At 38.7% G+C, this 22,599-nt stretch overlaps 1 protein-coding gene across 3 annotated transcripts in view; it reads left to right on the top strand.

The window, feature by feature from the left end:
* Window positions 1-21,640, top strand: part of IGF1 (insulin like growth factor 1) — a 70,927-nt gene extending 49,287 nt beyond the window's left edge. For 2 of the 3 annotated variants that reach the window (XM_047067124.1, XM_047067125.1), the window contains exons 3-4: window positions 5,986-6,167; window positions 21,581-21,640. In XM_047067124.1, the coding sequence (XP_046923080.1) occupies window positions 5,986-6,167; window positions 21,581-21,640 (242 nt within the window). Of the gene's footprint in view, window positions 1-5,985; window positions 6,168-7,674; window positions 7,837-21,580 lie in introns of those variants that run through there. The other variant, XM_047067126.1, reaches the window with a different exon arrangement.
* The last annotated feature ends 959 nt before the right edge of the window (window positions 21,641-22,599 follow it).

Genomic DNA, 22,599 nt, shown 5'->3' with positions numbered 1-22,599 from the left:
ATAATCTCATGGTTTGTGGGATTGAGCCCTGTGTTAGGCTCTGCACTGAGTATGGGACCTGCTTGGGATTCTCTCTCTCTCTCCTTCACTCTCTCTCTGTCTCTTTCAAAATAAGTAAATAAACATTTAAAAATAATTAAGAAAAAATAAATACATATTCTTCAAATTAGTGTCTCCTCTTGCCACTGATAGGGTTGAAATAATTAAAGTAAAGCTTTCTCAAGAAGAGGGGAAGTTTCAAAGGAAATTAAAATTGGGTACAGCATCCCAACTGTATTCTGAGAAGCCTATAAGAAACACAAGCATATATAGCAACAGTAAAGGTAGTACCATTTTTACTAGTAATGAACAATTAGAACTCTTTGTTCTAGAAGTGATGACCCCAGTTAAATCTCAGAATTACACCTTCTCCTTCAGAGATGGAGGGAAGCAAGTTGCTTGCATCCATGACAAAATGTGAGACTCAGCTAATTGGTGTGGTTTTGATGATGCCACAATTCTGCCCAAAACCCTTGTAACTAGCAAGTTTGCCCTGAAGATTATTGAATTACTCCACTGACCATGCATTATTTAAAGGGAAGTGCTATTATTATAGAAGCCAGCTGCTTAACCATTGGAATTCTGTCTGTTGGCCAACTTTCAAGATACAGCAGTGCACTGTGACTATGCATTATGTCTACACATAGAGCAGTCAAAGCCTAGGTTAGGTGGTGGCCAGCTTGTCTGCTAAGCAATATTTGATGTGCATGCTTTGGAGAAAAACTACTGATAAAATAAATATATAAAATTTCAATGTCAAGATTCTGTCAGCAAGAAAACTTCTGTGAAATTTTATACATGCGTTGTCTCTTCATGCTAATGGTTGAGTGAGTAGATGGTCATTTCTTAATGAAGTGACCAGTACCACAGAACTCTGGGACTATACTAGTTGTAGAAAGGTCTATCCCTTTTCTATTCTATTTGTTTTGTGGCAGTTTCAAGGGAGAAAAATATTTTAAGACTCTTGGGGAACTCAAGTGATAAATAGAAAAAATATTTTTGCTTTCTAAGTTAAAAAATATTTGAACCAGTTTTTTGAAGATAATGTAAGTAGCTTCCAACCATATTGAATATTTGGCCTAGAAGGGTTTTCTCCTACATTTCTTTACTTGTTAGAGAATCTTTGAAATAGGACCATGGCAGTCATATGTTGTGTACAATACAGGAGTATGCCCCTAGGATCTCTGGCAGGTGTTCAGACAGCCTTTACTTAACTGTTTCTAGAAATGGGAAGGTCATTACCTTTAAAAGAAGTTTGTCCCATTTTTAATACTTTTGAACATAAATTGCTGTTTTTTTTCTTATACTAAGGCAATATTGTTTCCTGTTCACCTACCAATTCTGACTCTGCCCACTGGAGTAGAATTACATAGTTACTAATGAGGAGCTTTTATTTTTTTTTTGAGTTTATTTATTTTGAGAGAGACAGAGCATGAGCTTGAAGGGGCAGAGAGAAAGAGAGAGAATCCCAAACAGGCTCTGCAGGGTCAGTACAGAGCCTGAGCTAGAGCACAAACTCATGAAACCATGAGATCATGGCCTCAGCCAAAATCAAGAGTGGGATGCTTAACCAACTGAGCCACCCAAGCACCCTACTAATGAGTTTTTAAAGGTAAGGATAGAACAATTCATTCCATCTCATTTAAAAATTAATCATAATAACAATAGCTGTAATTTAGATGTCATTTAAAAATCCCTATTTTTCTCAAAATTTATACTGGAGCAAATTATTTTACTGCCTTTCTAGTAAACCACATAGTTTCAGACTTCTAGTTTTGACCATACCAACAAATATCATTATTTTTTGTTTTGTTTGTTTTTTAGAGAAAGAGCACAAATGGGGGCAAGGGGCAGAGGGGGAGAGAGAGAGAGAATCTTAAGCAGGCTGCATGCTCAGCGTGGAACCCAACACGGGGCTTGGGATCCAAGTCCAAGACCCTGGGATCATGACATGAGCCAAAGTCAAGAGTTGGACACTCAACCGACTGAGCCACCCAGGCACCCTTTTACTTTGGTGTTAGAAAAAAAGCAATATGAGTATACTTGTAGTGGGAATGCAAAATGGTACAGCCACTATGGAAAACTGTATGGAGGTTTCTTAAAAAATTAAAAATTTAATTTTCATATAATCCAGCAATTCCCCTTCTGGGTATTTATCTGAAAAGAATGAAACGCTAATTTGAAAAGATTTATGCCCCTCTATGTTCACTGCAACATTATTTACAATGGGCAAGATATGGAAGCAACCTAAGTGTCCATCAATAGAGGAATGAATACACAAGATGTAGTATATAGTATATACAATGGAATATGACTCAACCATAAAAAAACAGTGGAATTTTGCCCTTTGTAACAACACGAATGGACCTAGAAGTATCACACTAAGTGAAATAAGTTAGATTGAGAAAGACAGATAACATACGATTTCACTTATATGTGGAATCTAAAAAAACAAATGAACAAACAAATCAAAATAGAAACTGACTCACAGATACAGAAAACAATCTGGTAGTTGCCAGAGGGGAGAGGGTGAGGGATGGGCAACATAGGGAAGGGGATTAAAAGGTACAAACTTCCAGTTATAAAATAAATGAGAAACGGGGATGCAATGTGCAACAGAGGTAATAGTTAATAATATTGTAAAACTTTGTATGGTGACAGATGATAGCTAGATTTATCATGATGATCATTTCATAATGTATAATGTTGAATCACTATGTTGTACACCTGGAACTAATATAATAGTGTATGTCAATGATACTTCAATTAAAAAAGGAAAAGAAGTAATATGAGGTATTTGAAAGATAAAAGACAAAACTTTGACCCTCAACTATGGCCTCTCAATTAGTGAGAAATGTGTTTTTTGTTACATATCTTGATATAGAACCAGAAATCAAGCCTATAGCATACTTCAAAGGATGAATTAAACTTCAAAAGGTCATAACTAAACACTTATTATATTCATATATTCCAAATGAAGTACAATTAGTCCATTGTAATATTATGAATAGTCAAAGAAAATCATCTCTCTAGAATTATGGTAGCTAAAGACAACCAGTAGTTACATTTATGGTAAAAATCCAAGTTTTTATACCACCATTTCAACAACATTTAAAAAAAAAGCCAAACAAATATGGACATATGGTCAATTTTCTTTATGGAGCATTACAGAAAAGTCCTAAATTTCTGTTCCTAAATTCATTGACCTAGAAGCACAGCTATTTTATAGAACTGAGCCATGTCAAACTCTGAGATCAGCTAAGAGAGGTGACAAAGCACATGCCCAGTATGTGTTATTATTTTTGCTATGTTGATGATTACTTTCTATTTCATAAGAGGAAATAGAACTGTGGTGAGTTTCATGGCTATTGAGAATCTCCAAGAAGGGAGTATGCAATACATACAGTGTTTTCTGCCTTCCCAAGATTAAGGTTGGTGTCTTCCTCTAGAAGGAACATTATATTAGAGATGCGTGAAATGGAAATGCTAAAGAGGTCCAGGCATTGCAAAGCCTATCCCTCTCCATATTCAACCCACAAGGATGAATTTTGAAATCAGTTGTTTCTGAATTAGCCAAGTTTGAAGGTTTTTGGAATCACCTTTACCACCCTACCTCCAAGCATCAGATTACTATTCTATATTATGCAACAAACGAATCCCAATTATGTCTCATTAAGAAATGTATACTTTTGACAAAGAGCAATCATTACCCGTGATGGACACCAGGGATACCTCAAGTAGGCTGAGTCACTTTCTCCTTCACCCTAAGAGAAAAACCAAAGTGTATCAGCTACTCTCAACTGGCTGACCCCTTCAATCTCTTGAAATAACCACTTAGCAAGAAGTATGTAGAAGTCCTTTGTGAATTACAAAGAACCATGTAAGCTCATTTGTGTCTTTCCTCTAATTTATACTCCCAGGAAAAGATTATAAAAACAAAAAACAAAAAATATTGTTTACATTGCCCAAGGGACTGGTCAAGTCTCAGCTTGCCAGGGCCCGGCTGGCAAGAAGAACAAGTCTTCTGCACTGGTAGATCCTCCAATGGCAAGTGAAAGCACTGCTGAGGCCTCATGTGGGGCCAGCTGACTGGTCCCTCCCAAACCTCTCAACCATGAGGCGCCCACAGGGTTTGCCCCTAAGCAAGAAAGCAGACCCCACCCAAAGAGACCACAAATGAACCCTCACTGAGTTACTACCCCCCAGCTGCCCTAAGTATGACAATAAACCTGCCTTACAGGGAGGAAGCATCCCCAGGCTCCTATGCCAAACATCAGGAAAACATTTGGGTTTGTAGAGGATGCCATGAATGGTTGGCCCTTCAAGCAGCAAGGCAGCCAGACTAGTTTGGTAGCAGGCCATTACCATGGGTCTGATCTTCCCTAACGAGGGAGTTCAAAATATACATGAGGATTTTGACTTTCAAAACTCCATTCTGAAGAATGGTGTCATTATGATACAAACCTAAGACTTTTTATTTAAAATATAACATTATCTTCTCTGTCAGGAATAAAGATCAAATAAATGCTAGATTGATGAGTTGGATTCTTCTGGATCAGTGGTTCACAAATTTTCTTCCATGAAGCCTGGATATCAGTGCAGAAGACCCAGGCCCCCTACCTCCCTTGGGAGGAGAGAAAGCCAAGATCCTGTCCCCCTGCCTTTGCCCAAGCCAGAACAGTTTCACTTTTGTCTGTTTTATCTATTGGTATATAAGCAATATTTGATTTAACAGAAGTTCTACTGTGACAAACAGTTTACAAAGAATTCAGGTACATTTTAAGTTCCTGTAAGCTTGTTTTGCCCTCTCTTTTAGTTGTAGAGCCAGGAAAAGTGTGTCCAAATCAAAACAAAACAAAATAAAACTAAACCAAAACCTACTTGCCAAGTAAAGAGGTCTAATTGATTTGTAAATATCAAAAGAAATTTGATTCATCATATGCCCTCTGGGCAATTAGAATCACATGAAAGATGGCCACTTAGTTCATTCTGTCTCAGTGTAGTAGTTATTCTATAAGAAAACAGAATTGATTGCTCTGGTCTCTCTAGGGTGAAAGGAGAGGAAGCCCTGTAACACTAATATTGCTACCAATTCCAAGTTCCAAGGCTTCTGGATGCAGTTAATACAAAAGCTGTTTCTTCAGAGACCATATAAGATCCTGGAAAAGGATACTCAGAGAAGGTGAACCAATATTTATTTAGGACCTGCTATATGTCAGGGGGTGTTCTAAGCACCTTTAGTGCATTTTTTCACGTAATCCTTAAAGAACCTTATAAGGAATATATTAAACCTACTTTACAAATGGGTAAACTAGGCCCCAGGAGGCTTAAGTGTCTTGTCCATAGCTACTCAACAGATCTCCTGGGCTGTCTGAGGAACTTGAACTTTGCAGGGAATAGATCTGAGTTTGAGCCCTGGCTCCATCCCTTACTGCATGAATGACCTTAAGCAACATCAGTAAAATGAGGAGCCCTTTGAAACTCAATTTGATGTTACAATGGAAGCAGTTAAGCAAAAGAGTAAACACTTGAGCCATCCTGTGCATAAAAACTATGCAAATTTGCTAAAAAGATGAAGAAAACTTGAAACATGATCTTCCTTTAATTAATATTCCTAGCAGCCTCCAAACTAAGGGAATATATAAGGAAAGACTGGGTTTGGGCATAGATAAGATCCTTGACTACAGGCTTCTGAGAACTTGAGAATTAACAAAAATAAACTGCATGGTGCATGAGTTAGTGCTAAGGAGTGTAATGCAGAGTCTAGAGACACACTGTGATCCAGAAGAATCTGTGGGATCAGGAATTGTTGGGGAAGCTTCAGGAAGAGGTTGAGGTGTGTAGGTTGACCAGGTGTGGGGAGAGGAGAGGCTCCAGGGGCTGGGTGGAACTGTGAAGATAGCTGATTCCCCTCTAAAGCCAGGCCCCTCTGTTTGATTTGTACAGACAAGCCCACGGGGTATGGCTCCAGCAGTCGGAGGGCACCTCAGACAGGCATCGTGGATGAGTGCTGCTTCCGGAGCTGTGATCTGAGGCGGCTAGAGATGTACTGTGCACCCCTCAAGCCTGCCAAGTCTGCCCGCTCAGTCCGTGCTCAGCGCCACACTGACATGCCCAAGGCTCAAAAGGTAAGCCAGCTGGTGGGGAGGGATCCAACATCCTCAAGAGACTGAGGTATCTTATGCCTGTGGGTAGACTAAACAGAAACTATGTCCCATAGTCTCCTGGCTTCAGGTGTCAAAAAACCACCATTCTCACCTCAGATGTCCATCCCTTTGGTCACTCCACATTGCAAAGTCTCCTTTTCACCGCTCTGGACAGTCTGATACTGGAAGACAATGGAGAACAGTCACTAAATGTGAGCTTTGGTATCAGATAAAACTGAAGTCCTAGCTTCACCAGTCACCAGCTGAGAGCCCGTGGCCAAATAACATAACCTATCCAAGTGTTAGTTTCATCGGTAAAACTGATACAATACCTACTGCATCAGGTCGTTTTAAGAATTAATAAATACACATGCAATTCTTTTCACGTTCTGCACAAAGTAACTGTGGGACAAGTGTTAGCGTCTGTCATAATTAAAATTAATAACAAAGCACATAACTTTACAAGTCCTGGTATTCTGCAAAGGTGCAAAGAAAAAAACTGTGCTAAAATGGGAAGTATTTGAAACTCACATTCAGTGGCAAACCTGATTAAAGAAAAATATATTAAAAACAGAAATTTCTGTTTGGTTCTCAGAACACCTAGAAATTTCTAATGATCAAAATCTGTAGATGTCTTTTTCTATGAACTAGACTTCAAACAAACCTCAGAGGTACTATTTATGCCATCCAAAGCAACATAAATCATCTAATACACATTAGCCACTTGATAAATTTTGTTGAATGGGTGAAGAAATGAGTAGAAGTGATTAAATTCTAGTAACTAAGTAGAAAGAATGAGAACTAAAGAGCAGGTGGTAGGTGAAGGAGAAAAAAATAAAGTGAGGATGGGTGAGTAAGGAAAGAAAAGCTCTCATTAGGGTCTCCTTGGGGGTACTATTTAAAAAACCAAAAACCAAAAACCCAAACAAAAAAAACTGCGGTTTTACTCTTTGGAGGCCAAACTAGCATTGTGCAGAAAGCATAAGAAGAGAAACCAAGAAGTTCACGATGACACATTTACTGCTTCCTGGTCCTAAACTGCAGCTGAGCCTGGAGGAGGACCAGGGAGCTTAGCAGAGATGTGACCCCAGGGAGCCAGCTTGAATGATGGAGAGGGACTGGGCACAGTCTGGTGCAGAGAGAACACAGTAGCCAATGGGTGAGTCAGGGAGGAAGCACCACAGAAGTAACTCAGGAGAATGTGGCTGAGAAGTGTGCTTGCGGGGACAAAGACAGGTTAATTCTTTCTCTTCCTAGGTGGCTCAGTGCCTCTCAATTTCTAGTTGGGGAGGGGGCGGGGATTAGAGATCAGTCCCAAAGTTCTAGAAGCTTGGTTCTTGTGACTGAGGCCTAGACATCCCTCCAGCACCAGTGCTGTCTCCTGTGCCACATGGATCCCGGGCATTCTGGGCTGACTCAAAGGCTCTGTCTTCTGGGACACCAAGGGAACCACCTGTTCTCAATGCAATTATTTTTGTGATGTTTACAGTATCATCCCCCATCTACCACCAAGAAAACGAAGTCTCAGAGGAGAAGGAAAGGTGGGCCAAAGAAACACCCAGGAGGGGAGCAGAAGGTGGGGACGGAAGCAAGTCAGCAGATGAAAGGAAAGAAGAAAGAGCAGAGAAGGGAGACTGGAGCTAGAAACTGAACACAGAGGCAAAAAAGGAAAATGGAGGAGAGAAGGACTAAGCAGACAGAGGCAAGGACGATGAGAGAGAAGCAGACAGCGATAAAGAAAAGTGGGAAGTGCTATAGAGGAATGAAGAACAGTAGGCCTGGTGGAGCTAGATAATGAATGTGATGGAAGGAAGAGAAGTAACCTGTTGTAGAATGTGGATAACAAACATGGAGACAATGGAAAAGAAAAACGTAATGCTCAAGGAAGTCCAAAGAAAGACAGTGGCAAGAATGAAAAAAGAACAAAAATTATAAAAAAGGCAAATAAGACACTACATTCCCCTCCCCCCAAAAACAAATGAGAGTTAAAGAATTAAGACAAAATTCAAGGCTTTTCCATGTATTTTAAAATCTTGTGTGAAGCTATTATAGAAGAATTGCCCATGTCAATATATGTCCAGAGTTAAATATTAGCCCAAAATTCTCAGCAAGACTGAATTGTGTCATAGAAGTTCCCAGATTTTCTTTCCTGCAGTGTCATTGGAGGCTGCATTTCTTAGTCAAGTCCAGGTTGAGGCCAAAGGGCATCCAGTATTTGCTTAAAGGCCTATGAGGCCTGTGGGGTAACCTGCAAGAGGAGTCATTGAACCTTTTCTTTTTTTGCACTTTGGAATCAGATATAAAAGATGTATTGGTCTGCTTGGGCTGCCATAACAATCGCCACAGACTGGGTGGCTTAGGCAACAGATATGTTCACACATTTCTGGAAGCTGAAAGTCCAGGTGAAGGTGTTGACCTCATTTTAACTAAATTACCTCTGTAAATACCGGATCTCCAAATAGGAAACAGTTTAGGTATTGGGAGTCAGGACTCTAGGTACTGGGAGTCAGGACTTTAACATATGAATGGCTGAGGAGAGACACAATTCAGCCCAGAACAGATTCCTCATGTCTGATCACTGCCTTCTGATTCTATCTCCTATAAACCTGTGTGTATGTCTATCTGTCTCTGTCACACACACGCACATACACACACAAACACACGCACAAATCTAGGTTTTCATATATGAAATCCTATGAGTTTCTGTTCCATGGAAACCCTAGGACCGTGTTACTTTAGAGCTGAAGTTCGTTGGTTCAATCCTTTCATTTTAAAGACAACGATACAGAGATCCACAAAAGGGTAAAGATGTACTTGAGTTCTAAGCTGCCCTCCTTCTGGCCATCAGAGAAGAGCACATAATCAACATGGACTAAGAAAGAATTCCAAAAGGAAAATATGGGGCAGAAATAGGCAGATGAAATCTTCCATTAATTCAATATTTTTCCACCAGAAGGAAGAACATGAATGAGAGCAAGGGGTTGGATTTCCCTGAGGGTAAAAAGAGCTAAGTAGAATCACAGAATTTAGGTCTTGTAAATCTTCTCCTTCAGCGTCTCTGATTTAATTAGTAGGGTTAGAGTCTTAATAGATATAAAGCAAAAAGTCTCCAGATCATCCAAATTGTGAATTATAAATGCTGAGAGAGGGTATAAGAGAAAAGTGGTCAGTCAAGCAAATAATGAGACTTTGGGTAAGAAGATGACTAAACCAAGAAGTGAAGCATTTCATCCAAGTAACCTACTTTGAAGATGTCATGGTATAAAGGAAACTTTCTGCCTGGTCCTTCATGTCCCTGCTGTATTTCTACTTCAGGATCATTCTTCCTCTATGGTCCAGTGAAAACCCAGGATTATATAATAAATATAACATAACATAACATAACATAACATAACATAACATAACATAACATAACATAACAAAACATATAAGGCCATGCCCAAGACTTAGCCCAGGAGGAAAATGTCCAGTCAGAAGCATGTCAAAGCCCCAAATGGGAGCCAAGCCACTTCTGCTGTGGTTACAAAAAGCTGGCTGATCTGAAATGACAAAAGCTAGGCTGGTGCCTAAGCCCATCTAGCCAGCCACCTTATTCAGGAGATGCTGAGTTCTTCTGCTAAGACATCCATGCTTTGGAACCAGCCTCAGGCATAAGCCAATATTTACTGTGACTACCACCTGAGAGTAGCCTGCAAACACAGATGGCTCTTCAAGTTCCTCAGAAGAATTAATGATTTGTGTCCTATGGAAATGTTCCTTAGAGATTTTCTCTTCCCTATTTCACTGTTGACTGAGTAAATGTCAATTATGACTCAAGGCTTTGGATAAGCTATTAATTATCCTCTATGATAAACTTCATTCAAAAGAAGTAAGGCAAAGACTTTAAAAGAAAAAAAAAGGAATAGAACTTTCTAGTTAAAGAATGCTTAACTCTCACACTATGGCTTATAATACACTTATTCTTAGAATGGGTTTTATCAACTCTAAAGCAATCATCTTGAATTCCTAACATGTGATTTCTGAATAATATGAACGAGGTAAACAGGAAGCATCTAGTGTAGTCTTTCCATCTCCTCCTTTCTAGTATCAATACTAAGCACCTAGTGACCCATGGCATATAATGCTAGATGGATGGATGGATGAAATAGACGGACAAATAATTGTTATATGCAGCTTAATAGTGGAAGAGAAAGACCATAAAAATGAGTAGCATTGCTGAGATGAAATGACTCCTCTTGTCCTGGCATAGGATAGCAGGGCAAAGACACAGGAAAAAAAGGAGAGCAAAGAGTTGCACTGACCCAAGTCTTGCCTGTTTAGAACTTCCCTCTATAGCTTAAATTGAAATCATTCATGGACCTACTGCTAAAGGTGGCAACTGTCTGAGTAGTACTTTATAGTGAATGTTATGTACCTATCTCTCTCCTTGCTGCTTTCTTGAAGAAGGCAGAGTATTGATCATCATTTAAAATTCTACTGTTTCTCTTAGGGCAAATTGACTGTGTGTAAAACAAATGGGAAGATATAAGGAATCATGATCCTGAAATAAATTTGTTGAAAAATATTTTTATTGAGCACCTACAATGTGCCATCCTCTGTACTAGGCATGAAGGAGAGTTATAAGGACTGAAGAGGCAATAAAACATAGTAGTTAAGAATACCTGGCTAAGAACACTGCCTGGGTTCAAATCCTGATTCTCACTTACTGGTGGTGTGGCTTTGGGCAAATCATGTCATTTACCTGTGCCTTATTTTACTCATCTGTCAAATGATGGTGCTGATTGAATCTGTCTCCTACAGTTGTGAGAATTTATTGAGATTATGTATGTGAATGTGTGTGCACAAACTTTTATATTGCTTAAAATGGTACCTGGCACATAGTAATCACTATTAGAGTTTTAGTTAATATTATTTTACCTAGTTCTGAAAATTCGAGCCATCTGAAAAAGAAACAGATCTCTTCATGTGGAAATGAGTCTTGTATCACCAAAACCTTCGAGGCCAACTTTGCCAGCATTTTCTGGTGAATTTTCAGCACTTCTGAATTGTAGGGTTCCAAGCAGATGATAGAAGGGAATTCAGTGATCTAAGTGCCCTTCCAACCCAGAGAACACCAGTGCTATGAATAATTCCAACTTAAATGGAAGCTCAGCTCTCCCATGTGAGGAACTGCTAACTTTTACTTCAAGGTCACAGAATGAACTTTCAAAAAACCACCATTTTTCTCAACCAGTTAAAATCAAATGTAATATGTGTTTTCATTTCATGGTGCCTGAGGAAAATTTAATTGTAGCATGAACTCCAGCTCTTACTAGTTTTAAGTAAAATTGCCAAAGTAAATAGAAATGTGGGATATTTCCGGGCTCACACAGCTTCCGGGACATTTCAGTTTCTAGGGCTGCCGATCCAGTGCCTTTCACAGGCATTTGATCTTCTTTCAAACATCTCTTGAAAACAAACAAAAGCTCATACAGCTTCGAATGTGCGTGCTGTTAGGATGTAAGGGTGGAAAAAGAAGCAAAAAAAAAAAAAAGAGTCCTCAAAGAGACCCTTCTCCCTCCCGTCACCCCTTGACCACCTCCCTCCCACCAACCACCACCAAGAAATAATGTTTTCTTAAGTAATACATTTTGCAGTTTCTTAAGTATATTAACATCCATGGGGAAAGATGAAGTCTATTCTTTTTACTTGTCTATGTGAAAGGAATAGGGCTTTTGCACTATTTACTAGGTAACATGGAGTTGACTTTTAATCCAAGGGCAAAGTTGATAGTTTGAAGTTAAAGTGGAAGCCTTTGGTAGCAATAAGAAGATAAACTGTTTTAGGTGAAGCAGCAGCAGAATGCCCTTTTATGAGGTTAGGAATTTAGGGTAAATCATTTTCCAAAATTATAGGTAAATAGAGTTTCTTGGCTTTTCTTTCAGTGAAGAATTCCTCAGGTTGTATGCTCATCAAAATGAATGAAAGCCCAGCTACCAGATTTCTTTGAAAATCAGTGACAGTATTTACTGACCTAATAAGCAAGACAAATCCATTTTTAAAGGAGCGGGTGAGGTTAGCAAATGTTCCTCAATGGCTACCAAACTTCCAGGTCAAAATCAGCTTCTCCATCCTCAGGGTGTTAACTGAAATTTGAGCACCTTTCCCTGACATTGGGGTTCATCTTTAATGGGGCTCTGTTATGCCTTTAGTGCTACCTCACTTTTATCCACCAACCAAAAGAGATTGCTTAGAAAGACAGACTTATATTTAAACTCAAAAAGAGAGAAATAGAAATTGAGAACAGCAGGGAAATTATGTGCGATGTGGGACAATGGGCCTGTGAGTCCATATCTGATACTTCTTGAGAGCAGCCAGGAAAGTTCTCACCATATACTAGAAGCTCAATTACAGATCTGATGGGCTACTGCTAGATAAGTAACAAAAGCTAGAAAACATTTTGGAAAATTCCTAGCTTTATTTTATTAACTAATGTGGTTACAGTTTTAAGACCTTTGGTCAGGAAACTAACTCTTTTGAAAAAGTGGAAGTTTGATAGAAGTTTGATAGAAATAAGAATGCTTATTGGTACAACCAACTAATTTTAATTTTAAATGCCCTTGCTGGTAATTTACAATCTGTAATTAACTACAGAAAATAGCTTTGAGAAGAAAGGGATTCTTTTCTCTACCTTCTTCGCGTGCGTGCGTGCGTGCGTGTGTGCGTGTGTGTTTGTATAGTTTTGTGTTCTAGCATTGTTTCAATCACTAGGAATTTAGGGTGAATCACTTTCCAAAAGTATAGATAAATGCAGTTTCTTTGCTTTTCTTTCACTGAAGGCACATTCTTATGGAAAACTAATCATCGTTCAGGAGAAATCACATTATCCCTTTGTCTTCTCAAAGGCCCAGGTTTAGTACTAAGTTAAATATTTTTCAGGAAATAAAGGAAACATTACTGAGGGGGCAGGAATGTTGTACCTAACCCAACCTTTCTGTTGTACCTAAGGGTGGAAGGATTTCAACTACTTCCAATCTGATCTATAGAGAAAGAGAGTGACTCTATAAATCAGAAAACAGAAACTTTCATACAGAACCAATTTGCAACTATAGAAATTTTCAGGTCCAATTCTTGACTTAGCACAAAAGTCATTGCATCCAGCCTGTCTTCGTTCCAGCATTCTCTTCCCCTATTTCTATTAGAGATTGGGGGTATTCGCAAAAACTATTAAGTGCCTTTTTCTACCATGTTCCCCTTCTGTAACCATAAACGTCTAACCTCCTCAATTCACTTGGGCATACACATTTGTTCCCATTGGATCAAATAAAGGAACATACATTTATTTGAGTAGGCATGTGTCACTGTCAGTCTAGAAAGAAGGTGGCAATCATTTCTACCATCCTCCTTGGCTCCTCTAACTGGTAGGATCAGAATTTCTGTAAGAAGGTAGGATGTTAAGAGTAAGACCTATGAAAGGCTGCACATGATGGCAACTCCTCTGTCTGGTAAAATAATACCTAAGTTCCCAATGAGGGACCAAGAGATTTTACATCAAACCCAAACTGACCAAGTGGCCCAGGCTTCCAAGATGGGATTCATATGTCAAAAGTTTTAATATAATTCTGTGTAAAATATATAAATGCTTGCCTGGGGCTTTCTGTCTGGCCAGCTCCAGGAGGTCAAGCAATCAAAGACCAACCATCTCTGCCATCTGTGAAAATATGATGTGCTCTTTTCTTAGCCATAGATCACAGTTATGGCAAAACAAAAATTTCGAATGATTAGGTTCAAGACCACGGCAGGTTGAGGGTTGGACAAGAATTTCTAATCAGTTGGACTGTTGTAGACTTGGAGGGTATGCAATATTCATGTCATGGTGTGAGTGTGGCATGCTTGAGTAGTTTCATGAGGCATTGCAGGACTAGAAAATAAGAAAAGTATAAATGAATCAATAAATATATAGCATCATACTGTTACTTTGTCAGTATTGGTTGACTTAGGCCACTAGTGGATGCTCTGGCTTGTCCTTCTGTAAATAATGACATGCTTCCTTCTTCAAACGAATATTAGGATGGAGGTAAAAGTGATGATGGCACAATGAAGCAATTCTGATTTCTAAAAACTATACACTCATGATTGTTCTTGTGCCATGTTTTTGTCCTGGAAAAGCTCCGTCTGGCACCATGTGTGTTTACTTTTATATGCTGAAAGGCTCCCATCAACCTCAAACAGATGCAAATCACTTTAACTTGTCATAGTGTTATTTTGTTCATCCTAAAAGTTCAGACAAGCCTTCCAAACTTCCAAAATTTCTCTCAACTCAGTGAGGAGGAAAATTTAGAACACAACATTTGAGTGTTCTGCCCAGATGTGTCACACACACAAAGAATGAGTGGAGGAGGACAACACCCTTTCCTACCGATTCTGTGAACTCTTCACTATGGTGTTGAAATGACACTGAAAGGTACAACCCTGGGCCTCAGAACATTGTAAGATAAATCACTGCATACAACACTGTAAGTACCCCTGCATAAGTTGTATGTCAGATGAAACAATGGCATTTTGGAGGCTTGAGAGAAAAAAATAATCAAATCCAGTTTTTAGGTAAAAATGTGCTGAATCTTTAGCACATATCAGTGAAATTGCTAGAATCTGGTGTTTCACTTTTTAAAATACCACAACATTTGAACCTTTCAGCAATTCCAAAATCAACTCCTTCTGGGAAAGATAGTGTGCTTAATCTTTTTTTTTTTTAATTTAAAAATGTAACACAAACACAAACAGCTAACTAAACAAGCTGCCCATAAAATCAACAGTCTAAGCAGACTGAACCCTGAAGTGTTTTACAACATCCTTCAAGACTATTAAAGGCAACGTAAATACCTCTTGCCAATGAGGGAAAATACCCTTCAGTGCCTTTTTTTTTCCTTTTATTTCTTTCCCAGGCTTTTAAACAATTTTGGTAGTGATTTCTTACATCACAGACAGAAATATTTAAATGGAGTCAGGTGGTATCTTTTGAAGAGTAAGAAAGTTGCTAAATCAGGATAATCTGTGAATAATTATGGGACAAATATAAATTCCCTAAATCCCGGGGATTCCTAGGGATGCACCAGTCACTAAAAAAAAAGAGGTATACATCTGCTATCCCAGCACTCAAGGGAGCTCTGAGCACCCAATAAGTAGATTCCCTTTCTCCAGCCAGGGAAAGGACAGCACCCTGCCATGGGATGCTCTTTGACAACAATAACTATAAAAATGGGGGGTGGGCAGTGAGAACACCTGGTATTTATTAAGCACAAGCCCTGTGGTAAGGTTTATAGTGAATTATTTCAGTAAATCTTCACCATTAGCCTGTAGGGTAAATACTAAAATTATCCCCATTATATAGATGTAAAAACCTGGGCTGAGTAAGGCTAAAAGTCTTGCCAAAGTCTTGCTCTAACAAGTGGCCAGACCAGAATCTATACTCAAAATGGACTCCATTGTGTTAACCATGTACCACCCTCTCTTTTCTGCATTTTTCCATTGATATTTCTTGTACCACAACCTACTAATTGTGAGTTGCAAGACAGGAGGGGCTCTGTGCTCTTTGTCCTTGTGAAGAGGACAGTAAAAGTAGGACGCCATGCAAGGGTTGCTATTGGCCTGAACTCTATTGTGCTACTTCTTCAGAAAAATTTAAACAATTTAGCAAGAATTTCCTGGTTTGCTATGTTTGCTCAAAGCACCATGTCTATGGGGAGGGTAGGGAGATGAAGGAGACACGCTACTTGTGCTCAAGGAGCTTACTTTTCAGTGGGGAAACAAACACATACATTACTCTGTAGCACATCAATACTCCAACAAAGATAGAGGCAGAGTAAACTCTGATAGCAAAGAAGCCTGAGCAGACTGATGTTGCTAATAAATGAGTTCACAGAATAGATCAAAATCAAGGGCCCTTGAAATAGTAGGCTTTCTCACACACAACTATGCCAGGTAAATGTGTAAGGGTAAACACATGCACTCATAACAACATTATGAGGTGGGTGCCTTTACCCCACTCTTTCGTTTTACAGAAGAGGAAACTGAGAAGGAGAGAGCAATATAGTGATTGTCAAAGGTCCCTTAATTCCTACGTGGGGAGATGGGATCTATACCAGGTATGTAAGCCTAGGTCTTTGGGGAAACCAAGATGAGACTAGGCTAAAAGAGTAGGATTTCATTAGGAAAAATACCAGTGTGAAAGGAAATAGGGGAGGAACGAGGAAGCCTGGGCAAGCCCTCAGAACACAATGCAAGTCTGACCCCAAGTGAAGGAGAAGGGGAGGGAGAGAGAACATTGGGTGGAAGTGTCCTATACTGCCATACAGGCTAAGGAAAAGTTCAGAAAAGTCACTAGGGAGTCCTTGAACCGAAAGTTTGCCAACAAAGGAATCTCGTGTTTCTCAGGAATGGGTGACCTTCTATCCCCACCAAACTCAGTCTTGGCATTGGGTGAGGTGCCAGCTCTGGGCCATTCCCCATGGCTAGAGGAAAGGGTAATATTGGAAAAATGGCCATTACCATCATAACCACAGAAAAAGTAGGATGAGGTAACTTCCAAAAAAAAATAATAGTCTGAACAGACTGACATTGTGTCCAGTCTATATACCTTTCACTTTGCTAGAGAGGCACCCATCCTACCAGCCTCTCAGAATGTGCACCTTTGTCCTTTGGTTTTAAAAGTCACACCCCAAAGCGCTGAGTAGATTGCATGACACTTACTCTCTTGGCTCCCAGAGATGAAAGGCTGACCCAACTCTCATGGAATTTGAACTTGTGATTCCCTGAAGTAAAGAGATATCAAAGTTGATACTGAAATATTTAAACCACTCTCCACAATTTCATGTGTCTCCAGGCCAAACCAGCAAAATAGCTATAACATGTTTTTTTCAACAGGTAAAGAGCTGATATGTGGGTGATCTTTCCAATTATATGATCTTTTTTCCTCATTTTGCCCTTTTTAACAAAAGGTCAATGCTGAATTATGACTTTATGCTATACAATAGCTGCTGATATTCCATGCTGGACAATAACTTCCCAGCATTTTTTTTATAGGGCTCCAGGCTTTTCTTAGACTTTATGTCATACAATACTTACTTGTTTGGAGTAGTTGAGATGGAAACAGTCTATTGAAAACATCACTACTTCCTTTCTGAAATTTAAAGAGACTATTATCATCCTTCTTTTAGATACTGTTTCTCAGGCAAAATCTCATAAAGATAGGCAGCAAAAAAAGGGCTTATAATATCCACAAGGTTCACTCTTACTAATTGAATATTGTGCTACTAGATTTCTATCAATAATAATAGACATGGGGCCCAACTCACACTTGTGGTCAGGGAGGGCACCCTACCCCTGAGTTTAGAGTCTTGCCTTACCCTTTAAACAAGAATCTACCACCATCTGGGATCATGGGCAGCTCATAACATTGTCAGTTATTGTCATTGGAAAGAGATTTGGATTTTGAAACACCCAATATTGTTTTATCTTTTGGGGAAGCAATATGGTAGAGTGGCTAACTGATGAGCTCCAGAATCAGAGGGAACTGGTACAAATCCCAACCATGGTCACATCTTCCTTATAAAAAATTAGGCAAGTTTTCTAAGATTCAGATTCCTTCATGGTAAAATGGGCAAGACATAGTGTCCATCCCCAAGAGAACTAGAAGAATTAAGAAAAATATATGCAATTAACATACATAATATAGTGCCCAGCCCCTAAGTGATAAAATTATCTTATTTAAATAATAAATTGTTTTCTTATTAATCCTAGGTCTATCAATTTGTTCTTATGTGACCTCAAGCAAGTCACCAAATGTTAGCAAGCCTCAGATTATAAATGGACTGAAGCAAATAATATCACCTTACTAGAGATCACTGTGTAAAGTATAATGTGTCTGCAAATGTTAATCAAGGTTACTGTTACTGCCATTGTTATTAGCTCTCAGTGATCTTTTTAATCAAAAAGTTTGTGGATTGTTTTCCTTTATAAAGTTAGGAGCTAGGATAAGAGCCAAGAGACAATGGGAGAATGTGAATGTCATGCAACATTTCAGGGCATTTTTCTGCTTCCTAAATATCTGTGCATGGTACATAATGTGTTAGAATGTATATCGCATATTAGGACCTTGAAACCTATTCCCTGATGAGTTGGTTTCCTTCAGAGTGATAAATTTCCTCAACCAACCTGAGTGAGCTAGAGGACCAACTTTTTTTTTTTTTTTTAAATAATCTTACCTTCCCTGGTGTCAATAGGAAACAGTATTTACTCACTACTGTTTTCCTTTCAAAAATCTGTCTAGTTGCATACTAGAAACAGTTTCAGCTGGTTTGTTTGTCTTGGACAAGCTGTTGAAGTGAAAAGTTTTTGCTTGGCTGAATGTGGGACAGTTTCATAACCCTCAAGAAGTGCATTGAAAGTGGGTGCCAGCTCCGGCTGCTTCTAACATGCCTCCACTTGCTGCCCATTGTCAAGGGTGGCCAGCATAATTAAATTAAGACAATGAGCAAAGCAACAGATGTGACTGAGACCAAATCCCTGAGTGCTTTTGTTTTGTCACCATCATTGTCTGCAACAAAGAAGTCACATGTGAGAACCTGGGAAGAGAGCCAAATGCAAACCAGACAACATCCCAGCTGGTTTTGAATGGCCTCCACCTTACGCGTTTGTGCATGGGAACCATGCTACTTGGAGCAATGTCTGCTCTACTCAAGTGAGTTTCTGCTCATGGTTTTGCTGCAATGCCGAAACAGACCCAGAAGAAATGGGCCAGAGTATCCCTGTGCTCAGACTGACACTTTACACCTCCACTTTGAGAGAAAAGAAAAAGAATCTTTCTGTTGGGGAAAAGGATAAGCTCTATATGATTGACCAATCTAAACTCAATCCTTTTTGCTGTGGCCTTCATGAATCTGAAGAGGGAAATATAGAAGATACCTGAATTTTTTTGTTCTGTAAATCTGGGATTAATTTGGTTTGAAAGAAAGATTCGAGATTAAGCACCTCCTTTGGCTTTCTTTTAATTTGTTACTGTTTCATTCTTGAGCATTTTCCTATGTGGGCATTATCCAGATTCTTAAAAACCTTTTCCAAGCTGGTATGCCTGTTAAACAGAAAAAAAGGCAAACTCAAATTAGTATATTTCTAGACCTGTTATTTGGCTAGCAGTTTGGTAGAGAAGTGGTATCCTTAATAATCGCCATTTTGGGAGCCACCTACCATCAGCAGGGTCCACTGAGTATTGAACAGAAATGTTTCAAGGAGTTTGGGACAGTAGTGATCCTACTCTGTAGCCCCATTTGTCTTTCTTCCATTTGTCAGGAGAATTCCTAAGCAAGCAGAATAACATGTAAGATTAGAAATACAAACTTACTGGTAGCTTAACAGTAGATGTTTTGTACAGCAACATATGAACATTAAATGGACTTGGTAAAGTTGTATGATATTTGGGGGAAAGTGCCAGGATTTTAAACAGATGGCATTTCAAGCTATCCTGTACAAATGCCAAACTTCCTCCCACAAGCTTTTTTCGATGGCCACTGAGCTAGTTATTTTAATAAACATATTTATACAATGACGCTATCTTCCTTCTATTCAGTCAGTACAGGATATTGACCACCAACTAAAAAGTGCTAACTAGTTTTTTTGAAGGACTTGGTGATAACTCTAATGTTCCAGGTAGAGCTGGAAAATATGTGTAAGAAAAATTACCAATCTCTATGGGCCTTAGCCAATAGATATTATTTCCAGAGACTGTAGTTAATTTTGTTCCAGCTTCTCACACTCTGCAGGTCTCAGGTCTGAGCAATCTCCAAGGTCCTTACAATGACCTCTAAGTTCCTAAGAATGATTGGATTGAGAGGTCATTACCTTAGCCAGGAGGAAGAATTTGGAGATTCCAGACATCATAATAAGCAGTCTTGTTTTGGGTCATGATGAAAGCATGTTCTGGGGAAAAGGGATACTGCGGATTCTTGACCTCACTTTGTACCAATAACTATTCATTATGTTCTCCTCTAAGGTCCTCCTGGCTAGAGGTGAAACCAAGAGGAGAAGCACCTTATGTTTATGCATGCAAATGCCATTTCTTCCTGGATTTAATTCACATCTGATTTGTCTAAATAAACTTTGCTATTTAAATATATTCATGGATAAAATAATAACCATAGGAAAAGCATAATGACTTCATTCTTCACATTATTACAGGGTCCATTATGGTCATCCATTTAATTAATTCTCTAGCTATTTATTGAGCAACTGCAATATTCCAAGCATATTTTGGACATACGGATATAACAGTGAACAGACAAACATGTCTCTCTAGGGCTTCTATTTTAAGCAAAACTCAATATTCCTTGGATAACAGCATTGTTTGCTAATAAGTGAATGGTAGCACCAAAGCAAGGAACCAGGGTTTTTAGTCCAGGAAGGTGACTTTCCAATGAAGATGAAAAAATAATAATAATGAGTAAATAATAATAATAATAATAATAATAATAATAGCTGATACTTACATGGTGCTTACCATGTGCCAGAACTATTATAAGTCTACTTATATACTAATACTAATTCTTTAATTCTTTTTTTAATATGAAATTTATTGTCAAATTGGTTTCCATACAATACCCAGTGCTCATCCCAACAGGTGCCCTCCTCAATGCCCATCACCCACCCTCCCCTCCCTCCCACCCCCCTAATTCTTTAATTCTTAATCCTACAGGTAGGAACTATTATTATGCCAGTTTATAGATGAAATTGAGACACAAAAGACTGCCATTTGCACAAGTTCACACATAACTAAACATGGAAGAGCCAAGATTTGAACCCAGCTCAGTATGTCTGTGATTTGATAGATTCTAAATCAATGATAAAACCTCCCAATCTTCTACTTCTAAAACTTTCCCTCTGTCCAAAGAAGAAAAAAATAAAAATGAAAAAGAAATGTCTCCTTTTTACAATAATTAAAATAGAACAAAAGGCAATAAAACAATAGAGGATGACCCCAGAACGTGTTCCTTTTTAAATTTTTTTTTTCTTTCACCGGGGAAAGATGCCACAGGCCAGAATTCTCAATTTTTCAGAATTTCCTACCTGTCAACGAATCTGTGATGGCAGCAGTTGAATAGAAACATATTTCTGTGTGTTCATAAAGCAATTTGTGGTCCTCATGACACCAAGGGCACATAAAAGTAGCCTGAGTGAGGTTCGACTAAACTAAAAACTAAAGGCTTATCCACTTCTTTCTTAGGAAAAAAAAAAACAGACCCAAGCTCTCTATGAGATTGACTGATGAGGCATAAAATAGGAAAGGTTGAGACCCCATGTTACAAATAGATGGGTAGGGTACATAAAACTTCAAGTTAATGTCACTTTTTCTCCTTTATTTTTAGGAAGTACATTTGAAGAACGCAAGTAGAGGGAGTGCGGGAAACAAGAACTACAGAATGTAGGAAGACCGTTCTGAATTGTGAAGAATGACATGCCACCGGCAGGATCCTTTGCTCTGTATGAGTTACCTGATAAACACCAGAAGACCTACCAAAAAATAAGTTTGATGACATTTCAAAAGATGGGCATTTCCCCCCAATGAAATACGCAAGTAAACATTCCAACATTGTCTTTAAGAGTGATTGTTAAAAGCTTTGCACCTTGCAAAAATGGTCCTGGAGTTGGTAGATTGCTGTTGATCCTTTAACAATAATGTTCTATAGAGAAAAAAAGAAATATATATATATATATATTTCTTAGTCCCTGCCTCTCAAGAGCCACAAATGCATGGGCGTTGTATAGATCCAGTTGCACTAAATTTGTCTCTGAGTCTTGGCTGCTGGAGCCATTCATTCAGCAGCCTTGTCTAAGTGGTTTATTAATTTTTTTTTATTTGCACTTCTTTCTACGCAACACAGGCCGTTTGTTTTACAGTGTCTGATAATCTTGTTTGTCTATCTTCACCCCTCTCCCACCTCATCATCTTTATATTTGCCAAATTTGGCCTCCTCAAGAGCAGTAACAAGCAGTCAAGTAGCACACCCAAAAGATTTTAACCCAAAAGATTCCATCTGTGGCATTTGTACCAAATATAAGTTGGATGCATTTATTTTAGACACAAAGCTTTATTTTTCCACATCTTGCTAAAAAAATGCAAGTAGTTGCAGTTTTGAGGCCAATCATTTTTAGGCATATGTTTTAAGCATAGAAAGTCTCAAACTCTCAACACTTCTTTCAAATGATGAGTTAGTATGCAACCTGATTAGTAATTTCTCTCTTTTTATTTTTTCCATATAGAGCACTATGTAAATTTAGCATATCAAGAATACAAGATATATCACAAACAGTATGTAAAACTCTGTTTTTTAGTACAATGGTGCTATTTTGTAGTTTGTTATATGAAAGAGTCTGGCCAAAACGG

Source organism: Lynx rufus, unplaced genomic scaffold, assembly GCF_022079265.1.
Source record: "Lynx rufus isolate CCGP_SWC_20201006 ecotype Redwood Valley unplaced genomic scaffold, mLynRuf1.p SCAF_7, whole genome shotgun sequence".
Lineage (NCBI taxonomy): Eukaryota > Metazoa > Chordata > Mammalia > Carnivora > Felidae > Lynx > Lynx rufus.
The sequence above is the reverse complement of the archived record's forward strand: the minus strand, read 5'-3'. Positions and strand labels throughout refer to the sequence as shown.